General features: G+C 47.0%; 1 protein-coding gene across 5 annotated transcripts in view; it reads left to right on the top strand.

Moving 5' to 3' along the window:
• Positions 1-16,356, top strand: part of DOCK11 (dedicator of cytokinesis 11) — a 395,594-nt gene that overhangs the window by 78,295 nt on the left and 300,943 nt on the right. For all 5 annotated transcript variants that reach the window (XM_077285361.1, XM_077285359.1, XM_077285358.1 and 2 more), the window contains exons 9-10: positions 8,901-8,980; positions 10,322-10,405. In XM_077285361.1, coding sequence (XP_077141476.1) covers positions 8,901-8,980; positions 10,322-10,405 — 164 coding nt within the window. The remainder of the gene's footprint in view (positions 1-8,900; positions 8,981-10,321; positions 10,406-16,356) is intronic.

Raw genomic sequence — 16,356 nt, 5'->3', positions numbered from 1 at the left:
ATTGGCCTGCCCTCTGTATCTGTGTAATATATTTTGTGTCCTGTGAATAAAGTGTTGTGAGACTGGAAATACGTGGAGAAGCAGTCAGCTTTTATATGCTCTCATGTAATCAAGGATTTCCAGCCAGCATCCTTCATTCAGACTCCAGCCAAAGCAAAGTGGACCTCCTGAAACACGGGGTGATACTGAAAGAGGTACCCCAGCTTGGTAGACCCCGTTACAATGGTGGCAGACAGCGGGATGTGATACCCCTTCTACAGGAGGAAAGGAATGAATGGAAAACAACTACCAGAAGCTAAAGAGGACTACATTAAAAGATCTGGTGGAAGCCCGAGGGTTAATCGCCAGCAACAAAACAAAAGCGGATTTGATAGCAGCCATCATGGAACACGACAATGCAGCGCCCCCCAATGTGAATGTGGAGGAGACTGAATTCCAGAGGGAGGTAAAGAACAGACTGGCGTTCTATGGCCCAAACCCTGCAGTAGAGATCATACGAGAGGTGATGGCTGATCTGAAGGAAAAGATGGCCGAGCGGACCAGGATAGAGCTAACCAAGATGGAGATGGCAGAGCGAACCAAAGTGGAGCTGGCCAAGATGGAGATGGCAGAGCGGAGAGAGGAGAGTCAGCGAGCAGATGGAGCTCTGGCCTCCGACCAGGTACCTTCAACAGTAAGCCACAAAATGATCCAGTATAATGCCTTCCGACAGTTGGGGGAGGCAGAGCAAAACATTGATGGCTTTCTGCAGGACTTTGAGCGGCAGTGTGCTCTTCACCAAGTGAAGCCGGAGGAACGGGTTCAGATTCTGGCCAGCAAGCTGACAGGCCGGGCAGCGGACGCCTATCGCACGGTACCTGATGAGGACTGTATGGACTATGAGCGGATCAAAGAAGTGATCTTGGCCCGGTATGCGCTGACACCAGAGGCATACCGCCAAACGTTCCGCGGACTTATAAAACGAGTAACCGATACCCACGCTGAATGGGCCTGTAAATTACGGCGGTCACTGCTACAGTGGGTAAAGGGAGCCAAGCAACCACTAAGGAGGACGTTCTTGTTAGAACGATTCTTTAATGGACTAACCCCCGAGACACAGGAATGGCTTCGGGACAGGGGGCCAATGACTCTTGAGGAAGCCGCTCGTCTGGCCGATGAACATCATGACGCCAGGAGGCCTCAGTTGTCCGGATCAAAGATGGTCACTAAGGGTCCGCCCATGGACCTGGAGGGCCTCAAACCACCGAAGATTGTAGGGGGACCAGCTAGAAACCCGGCCTACCACTGTTCCCCTGGGGCGCGACGCCACTCCTGCCGTCAGCTGGGCCACCTGCAAAGACAATGTCCCAACCGGACTCAGCACACCCAGTGGCCAAAGGCGGGAACAGCTACCTTCAGCCGGGCCGCTGTACACTGCTACCAAGGCGAAGCTGATCCGGCATTGGGGGCTACGACTAACAAGGGGGTGGAAGAGATGGAGGAAGTGCTGCATGAAGTAGACCCCGTGCAGGCAGCCCGGGCAGATAATCGACAACAGCATCGACAGGTCGTGTGGGTTAATGGGAAACGCATGTAGGGACTAAGAGATTCCGGAGCAACTTTGACCCTTGTGAAGCCTCATCTGGTCCGGGACCAAGAGAAGATGGACCGGACAGTGGCAGTCCGTGTAGCAGGGAGAGCCATACATCGACTGCCCACTGCCAGGATTCACCTGAACTGGGGAGTCGGGGATGGCCTTGTTGAGGTCGGCTTGATGGAGGATTTGCCTGCAGACGTCTTGCTGGGAAATGACTTGGGGCCCATGTCGTCTGCCTTCTCGGTTGCCTCTCTGGCTGAGACATATCCTGTGACCACCCGGAGACAAGCTTGAGCTGCAGAGGCGGAATCACACTCAGAGGATGCCCAGGTAAGACATCCCAGCCCTACATGTATTCCCATAGCCAGACACATTTCTTGGGCCACCCCAGATGAATTTAAGAGGGAGTTACTTGAGGATCCTTCATTGGAGGGATATCGTGGGAAGGCACAGGAGGGGAGAGGGGTACTGGAAGGGGAACAGTTTATATGGAAGCAGGAACTCCTCTACCGGATCACAGAGCAGCACCACACAGGGACGAGCCCCACTATAAAACGACAGCTGGTAGTTCCCAAGAAGTATAGGCAGGAGTTACTGCGAATCTCTCATGACATACCCTTGGCCGGGCACTTCAGCGTCAGTCGCACCAGGCATCGTCTGACACAAAACTTCTTTTGGCCGGGGGTAACCTATGATGTTCGTCAGTACTGCCAGACCTGTGACAGTTGCCAACACATTGGCAAGAGGGGAGATCGATGCAAGGCCAAATTACACCCCCTCCCCATTGTGGAGGAACCATTTAGCCGAGTAGCGGTCCATCTGATAGGGCCGTTAGCCAAACCCAGTCCATCAGGGAAAAGGTATATATTGACAGTGGTAGATTATGCCACACGGTATCCAGAGGCGGTTGCGTTACCTAACATACTGGCAGAGACGGTGGCGGCTGCACTGCTCCAGGTTTTCTCACGGGTTGGATTTCCCCGGGAGATTACCTCGGACCAGGGTACCTAGTTTACAGCAGAGGTGACCAACCAGCTGTGGAAGCTGTGCAGCGTAAAGTCCATTAGAAGCGCCCCGTACCACCCGCAAACCAATGGGTTGTGTGAACGCTTTAACGGGACGTTAAAACAACTCATTGGGACTTTTACCAGGACCTACAGTGACTGGGAGAAATTCTTGCCTCACCTGTTTGCCTATCGGGAGGTGCCCCAAGAATCCACGGGGTTCTCCCCGTTCGAACTGGTATACGGGAGACGGGTAAGGGGACCCCTAGACTTAGTGCTAGAACACTGAGAAGGGGAGGGCATCATAGAAGGGGTACCTATTGTACCCTATGTGCTGGAATTCCGGGACCGCCTACAGGAGCTGACCCAAGCTGTACGTGGGAACATGCAGGTGGCCCAGCGGCGCCAGCGCGTATGGTACGATCAGAGGGCCAGAGAGCGCACCTTGGAAATAGGGCAGAAGGTCCTGGTGTTAGAGCCCACTAGGCAGAACAAGTTCCAAGCTGCATGGCAGGGGCCCTACCAGGTAGTGGGGAAAATAGCCGACACCACCTATAATGTCGCCGATTGTGACGACCCCAGGGTTATCCGCATGTTCCACGTGAATATGCTGAAGCCCTACCGGGAGCGCCCTGGAGAGGTAGTGGCCATCTGTGCACCTGAAGCAGAGGATTTAGCTGGACTTCCCTTGCCTGATGTCTTAGGGGATAGGACTCAGTCTGAAACATGGGACCAGGTACACTTGGGTGAAGACCTAGGCCCCCGGGAGAGACAGCAGGCGGAGGAGTTGTTAAGGCAGCGACAGAGGATGTTTTCGTGGAGACCAGGGCACACTCGCCTGGCACAACACAAGGTTGAGACCCAGGATCAGACCCCCCTGCGACAACCCCCCTTCCACGTCCCTGAGTCTGTACGAGAAGGGATGCGACAAGAGATACAAGAGATGTTGCGTTTAGGGGTCATTGAAGAGTCAGATAGTCTACACAAAACCGTGTAGTCCCATCCTTCTTGGGCACTAACACTACGGGGGATGCCCAGGGACTATCGTAAGCTCAATGAGAAAACAGTGACGGATGCGTATCCCATGCCGCGTGTGGATGAGTTGTTAGACCGGCTGGCGGGGGCAAAGTATTTGACCACCATCGATCTATGCAAAGGCTACTGGCAGATTCCCCTTAGTCCTAATGCTATTCCCAAGTCGGCATTTGTCACCCCGTTCGGCTTATTCCAGTTTCGAGTTATGCCATTCGGGATGAAGAATGCCCCGGCGACCTTCCAGAGGCTGGCTGACCGGCTTCTGGATGGTCTCCAGGACTATGCTTGTGCCTACCTGGACGACATCGCCATCTACAGCGTGACATGGGAAGAGCATCTAAATCACATAGAGACAGTATTGGACAGGATCTACAAGGCCGGAATCACCCTGAACCCAAACAAGTGTCACGTGGGCAAAGCAGAGGTTCAGTATTTAGGGCATTGGGTGGGAAGTGGGAAACAGCGACCAGAACCAGCCAAGATTGAGGCCATAGCCAAATAACCCACCCCACGCACTAAAACCCAGGTCATGGCGTTTCTAGGGACAGCAGGGTATTACAGGAAATTAGTTCCCAATTACAGCAGCGTAGCCAAGCCCCTTACTGATCTGACCCGTAAGAACCAACCCCGCCAGGTAATCTGGACCTCAGAGTGTGAGGAAGCCTTCCGCCAGCTAAAGGACGCCCTCACCAATACCCCTGTATTGGCCGCACCCGATCCAACTAAACGTTTCCTTGTTCACACAGACACTTCTATGTTTGGATTGGGGGCAGTACTGAGCCAAGTCGGGCCGGACGGCCAAGAACACCCGGTAGCTTACCTGAGTCGGAAACTACTGCCCCGTGAAGTAAGCTATGCGGCCATCGAGAAGGAGTGCCTTGCGGTAGTATGGGCGCTCAAAAAGTTGCAACCATATTTGTATGGACGACAGTTTTCCCTCCTAACAAACCATAGTCCCCTAGTCTGGCTTAATCGGGTCTCCGGAGACAACGCCAGATTACTACGGTGGAGTTTAGCCCTACAACCTCTGGACTTCACCATCCACTACAGACCCGGCAAACAAAAGAGTAACGCTGATGGACTAAGTCGACAAACGGAACTTGTACCAACCCCATAAACTTCGGTCATCCCCAAACCGATCTGTTAAGGATCAGACTGTGTATGCTGATCGCGTCGCTGGAAAGGGGAGCCGTGTTACGGAACCACTCAGCACCCAGAATATGTTGTGCAGTTATATGTATGAATAATAGGTTCCATGTGAGATGCATCAGCCCACAGGCTGCGCCCCTGGGCAGAGGGGACAAGATATCCCCCTTCTGTCCTCCCCCCACCTTTGTAATTCCCACAGTAAATATCGGCAGGCTCCGGCCCCCTGCGGCTATTGTAATGTATGTCTGGCCTGCTGCTTTTCTATTGGCCTGCCCTCTGTATCTGTAATATATTTTGTGTCCTGTGAATAAAGTGTTGTGAGACTGGAAATACGTGGAGAAGCAGTCAGCTTTTATATGCTCTCATGTAATCAAGGAATTCCAGCCAGCGTCCTTCATTCAGACTCCAGCCAAAGCAAAGTGGACCTCCTGAAACACGGGGTGGTACTGAAAGAGGTACCCCAGCTTGGTAGACCCCGTTACATACAGGTACGTCATAGTTCGCCTCCCTCTCTTTGATGCATGCTCCCGCGCTGAGCCCGCATATTTTCTGGCTCATGACATCTGATTTGATCAGCTGTTATGTGCCCCTAACTGCCACAGGTGCAATCTCTTACAGGGGAATTTATCATAGCCATCCCGGAGGTGCGTCACTAACCTTGCCCATCGGTGCGCCGATGGGTTAGCATGACAACCCGGGTCTGCAGGAGACCACCCCCATGCTTGTCATTCCAGATTAGCTATGAGCGCTGCTGCCCTGGGGCCGGCGTTCATAGCAGATGATCATTTCTTCTACACATAGCAGGACTGAAGCCATCCAATATGTAGCACAAGTGATCAGAAGATCGCAGCTTCATATCTCCTAAGTAGACTGTTGAAGCAAATAAAAAGTGAAAAAAAAATGTTTTTAAAAATATAAAAGTTCAAATCTCTCCCCCTTTTGCCCCATTGAAAATAAAACAGTAATGGGAAAAAAATACACATATTTGGTATCGCCGCGTTCAGAAACGCCCCATCAATGAAAATATAAAAATAATTAATCTGATCTGTAAATGGCATAACTAGGAAAAAAAAACTTATGTTTTTTTAGTTGCCGCAACATTGCAATAAAATGCAATAACAGGTGATCAAAACATCACATCTACCCCAAAATGGTATCAATATAAACATTAGCTCGGCCCTCACCCGACCCAGATCACAAAAAATAGAGAAGCTATTGAAAAATGGTGCCTTTATTTATTTTTTTTCTTTGACAAACTTTAGATTTTTTTCACCACCATGTTTTGTGTCTGTGAACTCATAATGACCTCTAGAACCATAATGGCAGGTCAGTTTTAGCATTTGGTGAACATGGTAAAAAAAACAACTGTGGGATTTCACTTTCTTTGCAATTTCACAGCACTTGGAATTTTTTCAGTACACCATATGGTAAAACCAATGTTGTCGCTCAAAAGTACAACTCGTCCCACAAAAAACAAGCTCTCACACGGCCATATTGAAGGAAAAATAGAAAAATTATGGTTCTGGGAAGAAAGGGAGTAAAAAACATTAACGCAAAAACGGAAAATCCCAAGGTGGTCAATAGGTGTCCCTCTTCTAGATGCCACCTAAATTGCTATCTCAAACCTTGAAGTAGTTTCCCCCTTTATATATTCACGTTGTTTTCCATAGTTCTGAACTGCTTAATTCCTTAATAATTTTTTAGAGTTGTTAGAGACTTTTATTTTTATGCATTAGAACAAAATTTCCTGTTTGCAGAAGGAGCATTGACGTGTTATGAGTACTATATTATTATGGGGTTTAAACAGGTTTCTCACTACTGGACAACCTGTTAATTATGGGCATGGTACAGGAAGGTGACAGAAATAACAACAATTTGATAATCAGCTCCTGGACCAGCGCTGTGTTCCCCATTGATCTGCTGAGATCAGCATCAGGTGGGGGAATTACTTGAGCAGTGCAGGCAATTACTGCCCGCTAAATGGCTGCAGTGTATAGTTTGCCTAAAGGGAGGCAGAAAAACAAACACTGGATCATTTTTTTTTCTATTTTTATCACTTTCCTGAATGCATTAATAAAGTGTTGTCCAGTAGTGGACAACCCCATTAATGTGTACCAGTGGCTACAGTCGTGATATAAATGTATACTTGTTCAGTGCTGCTTTATATCGAGATAAACAGCACTCCAATTAATATAACAATATTTAATAAAGTTAATTAGCAAAAACATTGACTCTATTTACATAAAAAAATTGTTTTTAAGGGCCGGCATTCACTTTAGGAACTATTCACTTCTTAGTAAGTGTTAGTATGTTTTTTGGAACCTCCACCGATCCTGATAATGAAGGATCTGCAGTGCTGCATCTCCCTTAGTGCTGCCTGTAGGGGAGAAGCTATAATGAAGCAGCACTGCAGGTTATTAATTTTTAGGATTGTGGGAGATCCTGAGGTCAGATTCCCACCAATCGTTAAAGGGAATCTGTCAGCAGAATTTCACTCACCAAACTATTTTTATGTGCATGTAGCTGTTTCAAAGACAAGTCCGGCTGTACCTTTTCATGGACACACAGTTCCTTCATTACTGAGAAATCAGTGTTTGAATTGATATGCAAAGGACCATGGTAGATCTGAAGCCTCTATCACTGCAGCCCTATTCCCCTCCTCGCCCTGCCTCCTGTTACTTGACTTACGGCTCTTTTGCCTGAACTCACACAACATAAAGTCTGTCAGTCAATCTGGAGGAGACATTGCTTGACAGGTAATAGAGCTGGAGTGACAGAGGTTTCAGACCTACACCCTCATTTCCATATCAATTCAAACACTAATCTCTCAGTAATGGAGGAACAGACTTGCCAGATAAAGGTATTGCTGGACTTGTCTTAGAAAGAGTTGCATACTCCCTTTATATAGTTTTGGGGGGTGAAATTCTGCTGACAGATTTCTATTAAGTGATGGTTTATCCTATAGATATGCAAACAGTTACTGTGATGTTATTACCTCTTCAAAGGGAATCTGTCACCAGGTGTTTGCTACCCAGTATGAGAGCAGCATGATGTTTGGTCAGAGAACATGATTCCAGTGGTATACCACTTACTGGGCAGCTTGCTGCATTTTGCTAAAATCCCTGTTTTATCTGCTGCAGATCTAGCAGTTCTCTAATTGCTGAGCTCTGTATAACCCCGCCCACACCACTGATTGACAGCTTTCTATGTACACTATGCAGATGCAGAAAGCTGCCAATCAGTGGTGGGGACTGGAGTATACAGAGCTCATGAATATGGAGGACTACATGGCAACAGGTTTACTAGTCCTCCAATAAAAATCTCCAAAAGATCAAACTGGGGACACAAGCATTACATTATTCTGCCCTCAGACTAGGGGGCTAAAACCTGGTGACAGATTCCATTTAAGGGGTAATACAGCTCTTTAAAACAGTAAACCAAGTTTCTAGTAAATTCCTCCAATAGACAAGAATTTTATACAAGGTGGGAGAGAGCAGCTCAGAAGGTCAGCAAAGTGAAGCCTATGGAAGGTCCCGCTCCGTAAATGAAGATGAGGGCTGCCCAATTACTAAAAAAAATTAAGTCTGGTGTAGGGGAATGTTCTCTATTATTGTATCTTTATCCTTTATATTAGCAAGACGAGGTCTGGAGTTGGCGTAATCGGAGAGAGCATATGGCTACTGGCATATGTTCTTGGAATGGCTTAGGCATGCAAGACTTTTTTTTTCCCCCAGACCGTTTATTTCAGGAGTTGAAGGAAACCCTGCGGACTGGTGTACGCTGTGGGTCAGCGACTTCTGTTGCCTTTTATCATTTCTTTCTAGGTTTAGTGCTCCCTGTAGAAATAGACCATTGAGCGCAATAGATGTACTCTGGAAGGACTGTCATACCTTATTTTCCCAGCTCAAGTCCTTTCTGATAAAAATAAATATCTGGTGTTTGTATATGGTTAGAAATATATTGTTTATGTTATTGGATAGGAAATTTGCACGTTTAGACGAGAGAATTATAGAGTAGTGGAAACATGGCAGCAAATATAGCGCATGACCTAAAAAGTTGTACTTCCAAAACTGGTGCTGAGCTAAGGGAATTTCATGGTGTTCTGCTACTCACATCTGCTTTTCTCTATTATACAGATGATGAGGGCGGTGGTGCTGGGAAATCGGATAACATCATGGAAAGCCTGGAGAAGAGCATGAATCCAGAGCTGGTGAAGGTATCAGCTTTTATGACTTGGAAATACATAGCAGATTGGAACTAAAGCAGTGGTTATATCACGCTACTTTCCTGGAAACCAATTTCCAAATGTGTTTTTGAGGTCTGATCTCTGTGGAGGTCAGAGACTTATACTTCTGTAGAGGTTTTTCCATTTTTCTTTTTTTACCATCATTTTAAACTTGAGTATATAGAAATATTCCAGAAGTTAAAAATGAAAAAATTCAGAGATACAAAATTGTAGAAATCCCTCCTGGATCATGGTGGTTTTCTCTTTGTAAGAAAGGTTTAAAGGCTATGTATACCACACTTTTTTATTGTCTGCTCCCTAACTACAAAGTAAGCAACTTTCCAAATACGGTAGTTTTCATTGAAATGATTTCTAACATTTTGATGCCACCAATGTCTGTAGGTCTTATATCTGGGTGAGTGCTTTTGCAAAGCTGATACAAAGCTGTCAGAGTTCCTGCTCCTGGTTCTGAGGTCTCTCTCTACTCTCCTACCCTTTTGTCAGTATTAGTAAAAGCAAGAGGAGCGAAGGGGATATTTTCTTCAGTTTTATGGAGAAGTATAGAAAACTGACCTACAGAGGTTCTCCACTACCTTTACATTGATGACTTATCCTAGTGTTGCTCATAGGGTAATAGTGCAGAGCTGCCTCAGGACATGCCCCAGAGGATCCTGTGAGCCATGCCCCCTTAGTAAAAACCAGAAAAATAACCACTAAATATAAAAGCCCATATCTCTAGAACCATATGGTGGATAAAAAAAACAAACAAATCAGAAAGCAGAATATTCAAGTCAACAGTGAGAATAAAGAAAGAGACTGGTATTTCTGCTTTCTTTTGTATCCACCCGTGTTTTCCACTAACATATGTAAAAATTGGGTTTCCATGCCAAAAGTGTCTATGGCCTTTAAAGTGAATCTGTCATCAGTTTTTCTTGTCTAATCTCGGAACAACATAATGTAGAGACAGAGACCCTGATTCCTGCAATGTGAATTGGACATATTACAAGTTTCATTTTCTATTGCTTTGTAAATCTGGAAGCCAAGTGGACCCATCGGTATCTGCTGTTACCCAAAGCATTTGGCAAGAAGCATTCTTGCCAAGTCTGGAAGTAGAAGGAGTCAGCCAAGATCAATCAAAAATATATGGGCAGCTCACTTGCTAAAACAGTAACAGCTATTTGGTTAAAATATGGTTCATTATAATTTCAAAGGCGGTTTTAAATTGATGAATATTTTTATTCCACATTTTTAAAAGAACATTGACAGTACAATGTCTTCTATAAAAGGATAACAAGTCGCTTCATGATGTCACCCTAATTATTTCCTTTATAGTATGGAAGAGAGACCGAACAGCTGAATAAATTGAGCAGAAGTGAAGGACGACAGAACCTGTTCTCATTCGACTCCGACGTGCAGGTGATGTTCTCAGCATTTATCATTGCACTCTTTTGTGCATTGCTAATAGCGGTTTTATTTTTTAGCGTTCTATGGTTTTTCTTTTTTTTGAGACCTAGCTGAGTTCAACATATTCTTAACTTGTTATACACAGTATTAAAATAATAACCAGAAATCCGAATACATAATAAGCTAATCCGGGAAGAAGCACTAGTGTGGGTAGGGTAATAACCCGGATTATTCAAATCACCGCTCCAAGCATTGAATATCAAAAAAAAGGAGAAAAGGGAGCCAGAAATATAAATATATAAATGGAAAAGTCTTTATTTTTACAAAATATTAAAATCAGGACATAAATTACTGTAACAGGTATACCACAGCAACACATGGCGGGGGAAGAAAAACAAACCCTAACCCTCAGAACCCCAGCGCTATAGGAAATGGTTGTATAAATAGTTATGGACAATATCCACCATACAGCAGCCGCTATAGGGAATAATCCAAGGTAGATAGTGAACACCATATAGCACAGGATAATAACTGCATAGGAAGCAAAGAGAAGGGTAACCGCTGTGTCAATTACAACAGACAATCTGTAGCAAGTGCACTAATTAATTACGGCAATGGCCCAAGGCACAGCAATAGTAAAGTCAGGAATATGCTTACCCATGCAACAAGGGGGGAGGAAAAGGGGTTCCGCCGGTGGAAAGACCCTGACGCACGTTTCGCAGCGCTCACACGCCGCTTCCTCAAGGGGATATGGTATGTAGTAGAGCAGGACCTGCCTATAACCCCCCTGACCTAGGTCACATGTCCGGCAGCCACCAATCGTAGTGGCGCTGTCGGCGCATGCGCACTGCGGTGAGAAAGCTCCGCACAAGGACCTGGCGTCAGGCCAAGCACGCAGGCCAGGAACAAAAAGGGTTCCGGACCTGCACACAAGGCACAAGAGACGCCTGTCCATCTGCGGCAGCCGCCCGCACCCAGGGCGATGCGCGCAGCCACACAGGGGCGCACGCTGTAATGGGACAATGGTAAGAAAGAGTAATAGATAATAAATGGAGCGCTAAAGCCCACATACAGAAGGGACCACTCAAGACTATAGTATTAGGTAAATCAAAACATCTGCAATATACCTGTATACATAATACCAATAACAACTCTCAATATAGTCTATCCGAACATGAGCAGATAGTAATACACGATTAAAACAGGGATAATGCAGAAATCTTCATATATAAGCCAAGTGTTCAATAGTCAAGGCGCTTCAAGAGTCCACAGGTGCAGCAAATTCAGCGACTCCCAAGAAGTAGATGGCGTGAAGCAGGGAAAGGAGGACCAAGGCAGGGCCCACACGAAAATGATTACTAATAAAAAAAAAAAGGGGAAGGAAAGATCAAAAGTTAAAAACCATTAAAAACACCAAAAATGTACCACCGGAGGGAAGATAGTACAGATCAAGGATGGGACACACCACTGAGAGAGGCAGGAATACAGAAAACCAGACTTAGAGGTAGGGAGCGAAACTAAGGGACTCATTAAGACCTTTAGGGGTCATAGTGTCAAGCGTGACAATCCACTTAGTTTCGATCTGTGCTAATCGCTTTTTATTGTCCCCACCCCTAATACCCAGATGAAGCACATCAATCCCCCTCACCTTAAGCAATCTCTCATTACAATGATGATGAGACCTAAAGTGACGGGGGATTGTTTTGAGATCCACCCCTGGGGACACCGTCCTGGCCGCGCCAATGTCCCGCACATGCTCCCTGACGCGAATTCTAAGTTCGCGAGTAGTGAGGCCGACGTATATCCTGGGGCATGGACAAGTGGCATAATATATGACATTAGTGGTCCCACAGGATATACGCTCTTTGATCTGAAATGTTTTTACGCCATCACTAGAAGAAAACTCAGAGCAGCGCAGGACATTGGCGCAGGCAAGACAGTGCCCACATGGGGTGCATCCTGCGCGAGGGCCACCTGTACCGAAAAAATTTATTTCCGGAGCTGGAGTGTAGTGGCTCCTCACCAACAAGTTGCTAAGGTTAGTGCCTCTTCTGGGAGTCATGAGGGGAGAGGTGCCCAGAGTGGCACACAGGGAAGGCTCAGCCTGAAGAACAGGCCAATGTTTTTTCAAGATGGACGGCATACTCTCCCATTCATGATTGTAGGTGGAGATGAATCTGATATGTCCATCCCCACCCACAGTACGGCGTCGGATCCTCGAGTGCAAAAGATCACTTCGTGGTGTGGAGCGTGCCCGATCATATCCGGCCTTTACAGATCTGCGGCTGTATCCGCGAACCGCGAATCTCTCCTTCAGATCAAGGGCCTGTGACTCAAATCTGGCCTCGGTGGAACAAATTCGCCGCACCCTGAGGAACTGTCCGACCGGGACGGCCCTAATGGTGGCCGGATAGTGAGCAGAAGATGCATGAAACAACGAGTTAACAGCGGTCGGCTTCCTGTACACATCCGTCTGGATGCGCCGGTCAGAGTCGACCTCCAGACGGATATCCAAGAAGTCGACCGCGATCTCGCTACACTGATGTGTGAGTCGAATATTAAGTGGATTTTTATTAAGACACATCATGAAATCCCCGAGCTGGTGGGCAGACCCCCCCCACAAAAACAAGATGTCATCAATATAGCGGTACCAGCACAGCACATGGGCAGCAAGCGGTGGGCCCCCGTCGCCAAAAATCTCCCTCTCCCAGGCGCCAAGGAAGAGGTTGGCATACGAGGGCGCACACGCCGCGCCCATGGCCGTGCCGTGCTTCTGAAGGTAAAAATTGTCTTTAAAGACAAAAAAATTGTGGGTAAGGATGTACCCCACCAGCTCGAGGATCAGCTCACACAAAGGGCCGTCCAGGCCGGAGGCCCCCAGGAAGCGACGGACAGCTGCCAAACCCTGGGAGTGATCTATGCACGTATATAGGCTCTCGACATCAGCCGTAACAAATATAGTTCCCTGGTCCACAAGGATGCCATCGACCCTAGACAGGACGTCCGTCGTGTCTTTGACAAAGGACGGTAAAGTCTCTACCAATGGTTTAAGGTAGTAATCAATGAATCGACACACTGGATCACAAATGCTGTCGATCCCCGACACGATGGGACGACCCGGAGGGTCGAGGGCATCCTTATGGACCTTTGGCAATAAGTAGAAAGTTGGGACCCTTGGTGACCTCACCAGCAGCCCATCAAATACCTGCTTGGTGATGACATTATCATCAAGGGCCCCAACTAAAATGTTTTGTAATTCCTGTAAGAAGGGAGCCGTAGGGTTGGAGGACAGCTTGAGGTAAGTGTTTGGATCTCTGAGCTGCCGAAAGGCTTCTCGCTCATATTTAACACAAGGCCAGATCACCACATTCCCCCCCTTGTCCGCCTGTTTAAAGACAACATCTTTCAAAGACTTAAGCTGCTGTATCGCCTGGCGGTGTTTAAAGGTCAAATTGTCATAAGTCCGCCGTGCTGACAATTTTTTAAAATCCTCACCAACCAATTTGGTGAAGACTTCTATTGCTGGTGATAGGGACAAGGGGGGAAACTTGGTTGATCTGGGATGAGTGGAAGGAGGAAATTTACTTACATCTGATGTCTGTTGTTCCTCAAGCAAATCCTCCAAATCCTGAAGGGTCTCCCTCTCTAATTCACTCATCCCCACGGTACAGTCTCTGCTGGTATGGAGTTTCTTTAGGATGAGTTTACGAGAAAATAAATGTAAGTCCTTTAACGCTGCAAAATAATCAAAAGAGTTGGTGGGAGAGAAAGTGAGACCCCTACTGAGGACATACACCTGATCCTCTGAGAGAGTATGGGTGGAAAGGTTGAGCACTTGTAAACAGCCCTGTGTACCAACCTGGGCAGCCCTCCCTCCAGACGTCTGAGTTTTATTGTATTGTCTTGTGGCCATTCTTCTATCACTGGAACCCAAAGGAATAGAACCACTAGATTGAGAGGTGGTGGTGGTATCCTCATCGCAAGTGGATTTGTTGGATCAGGTAGAAGTGGACCTAGACCTAGAGTGGAAAGCATTTCTCGACCTATTGCGGGAACGTCCAAATGGATTCTGCCACCTATACACTCTAGAATGTTGCTTGTCCTGGGTGTCCCGCTGGAATTTTTTTGCTTTTGAGGCCTGTATCTCTTTTGCCCACCTCTGAAGCTCCACATCAATCTCATCATTCAGTTTCTTCAAAGCGTCACCTGTCATATCTTTATGCAGAGTGGCCTGTAGGCCATCGATCTCGGTCTCGATGAGATCCAGGGATTTCTGATTCATTTGTTTAAGGAGAATCATGAAGCCCTTAGAGCAGGTGTTGGTGAGATCCTCCCATTTACCCTTAAACTCCTCGTCATCGATCGGGAAGGAGGGAAACACTTGAATGCGGAGTCCCCTCGGGATGAGATCTTTTTGGATGTATTTATCTAGGAATTCATAGTTCCACCAGATACGCGTTCTTTTGCGTAATAGATCTTTAAACCGTATAGTGACCTCCTGCAACTCTCTGGTGGGCCCATCACTGCCCCCTTCAGTGTTGTCATGGAATACCTCATTAAGTTGTGCACGCCAGGTGCGATCACGTGCACGAAAGTCCATTATAGCAGCGGAAAAAACTGAAACACACAGAAACAATTAATAATAACCAGAAATCCGAATACATAATAAGCTAATCCGGGAAGAAGCACTAGTGTGGGTAGGGTAATAACCCGGATTATTCAAATCACCGCTCCAAGCATTGAATATCAAAAAAAAGGAGAAAAGAGAGCCAGAAATATAAATATATAAATGGAAAAGTCTTTATTTTTACAAAATATTAAAATCAGGACATAAATTACTGTAACAGGTATACCACAGCAACACATGGCGGGGGAAGAAAAACAAACCCTAACCCTCAGAACCCCAGCGCTATAGGAAATGGTTGTATAAATAGTTATGGACAATATCCACCATACAGCAGCCGCTATAGGGAATAATCCAAGGTAGATAGTGAACACCATATAGCACAGGATAATAACTGCATAGGAAGCAAAGAGAAGGGTAACCGCTGTGTCAATTACAACAGACAATCTGTAGCAAGTGCACTAATTAATTATGGCAATGGCCCAAGGCACAGCAATAGTAAAGTCAGGAATATGCTTACCCATGCAACAAGGGGGGAGGAAAAGGGGTCCTGCCGGTGGAAAGACCCCAACGCACGTTTCGCAGCGCTCACACGCCACTTCCTCAAGGGGATATGGTATGTAGTAGAGCAGGACCTGCCTATAACCCCCCTGACCTAGGTCACATGTCCGGCAGCCACCAATCGTAGTGGCGCTGTCGCCGCATGCGCACTGCGGCGAGAAAGCTCCGCACAAGGACCTGGCGTCAGGCCAAGCACGCAGGCCAGGAAAAAAAAGGTTTCTGGACCTGCGCACAAGGCACAAGAGACGCCTGTCCATCTGCGGCAGCCGCCCGCACACAGGGCGATGCGCGCAGCCACACAGGGGCGCACGCTGTAATGGGACGATGGTAAGAAAGAGTAATAGATAATAAATGGAGCGCTAAAGCCCACATACAGAAGGGACCACTCAAGACTATAGTATTAGGTAAATCAAAACTGCATCTGAGGTCAGACGGGCAGCGCTCACTGCGCCTGCCCCAGGCAGAACAAAACAGCGCAGGCGCCGGATTTCAGTTGAAAACAGCGCCGAGGGGAGGCGCCCAGCGCCGAAGAAGCCTTGAGTGACGGCAGTGTGGCGTGTGCAGCAGGGGGGTTAAGACCTGCCTCCAGGGCTAAAGACAGGTATTTTTGCGAAATTATAAAACGCTATATTTCTGCTTTGACTGCACCAATAACTAAAAGAGCCACCTTGTCAGAATGCAGCATTACTGCTGCACAAGGTGGCTCTTTTAGTTTATAACGGCTGGAGGGGGTGACAGAGTCCCTTTAAAGGACTTTTGGTGACATCATGGTCACATG

This window comes from Ranitomeya variabilis, chromosome 2 (genome assembly GCF_051348905.1).
Source record: "Ranitomeya variabilis isolate aRanVar5 chromosome 2, aRanVar5.hap1, whole genome shotgun sequence".
In the NCBI taxonomy this organism is placed as follows: Eukaryota; Metazoa; Chordata; class Amphibia; order Anura; family Dendrobatidae; genus Ranitomeya; species Ranitomeya variabilis.
The sequence above is the reverse complement of the archived record's forward strand: the minus strand, read 5'-3'. Positions and strand labels throughout refer to the sequence as shown.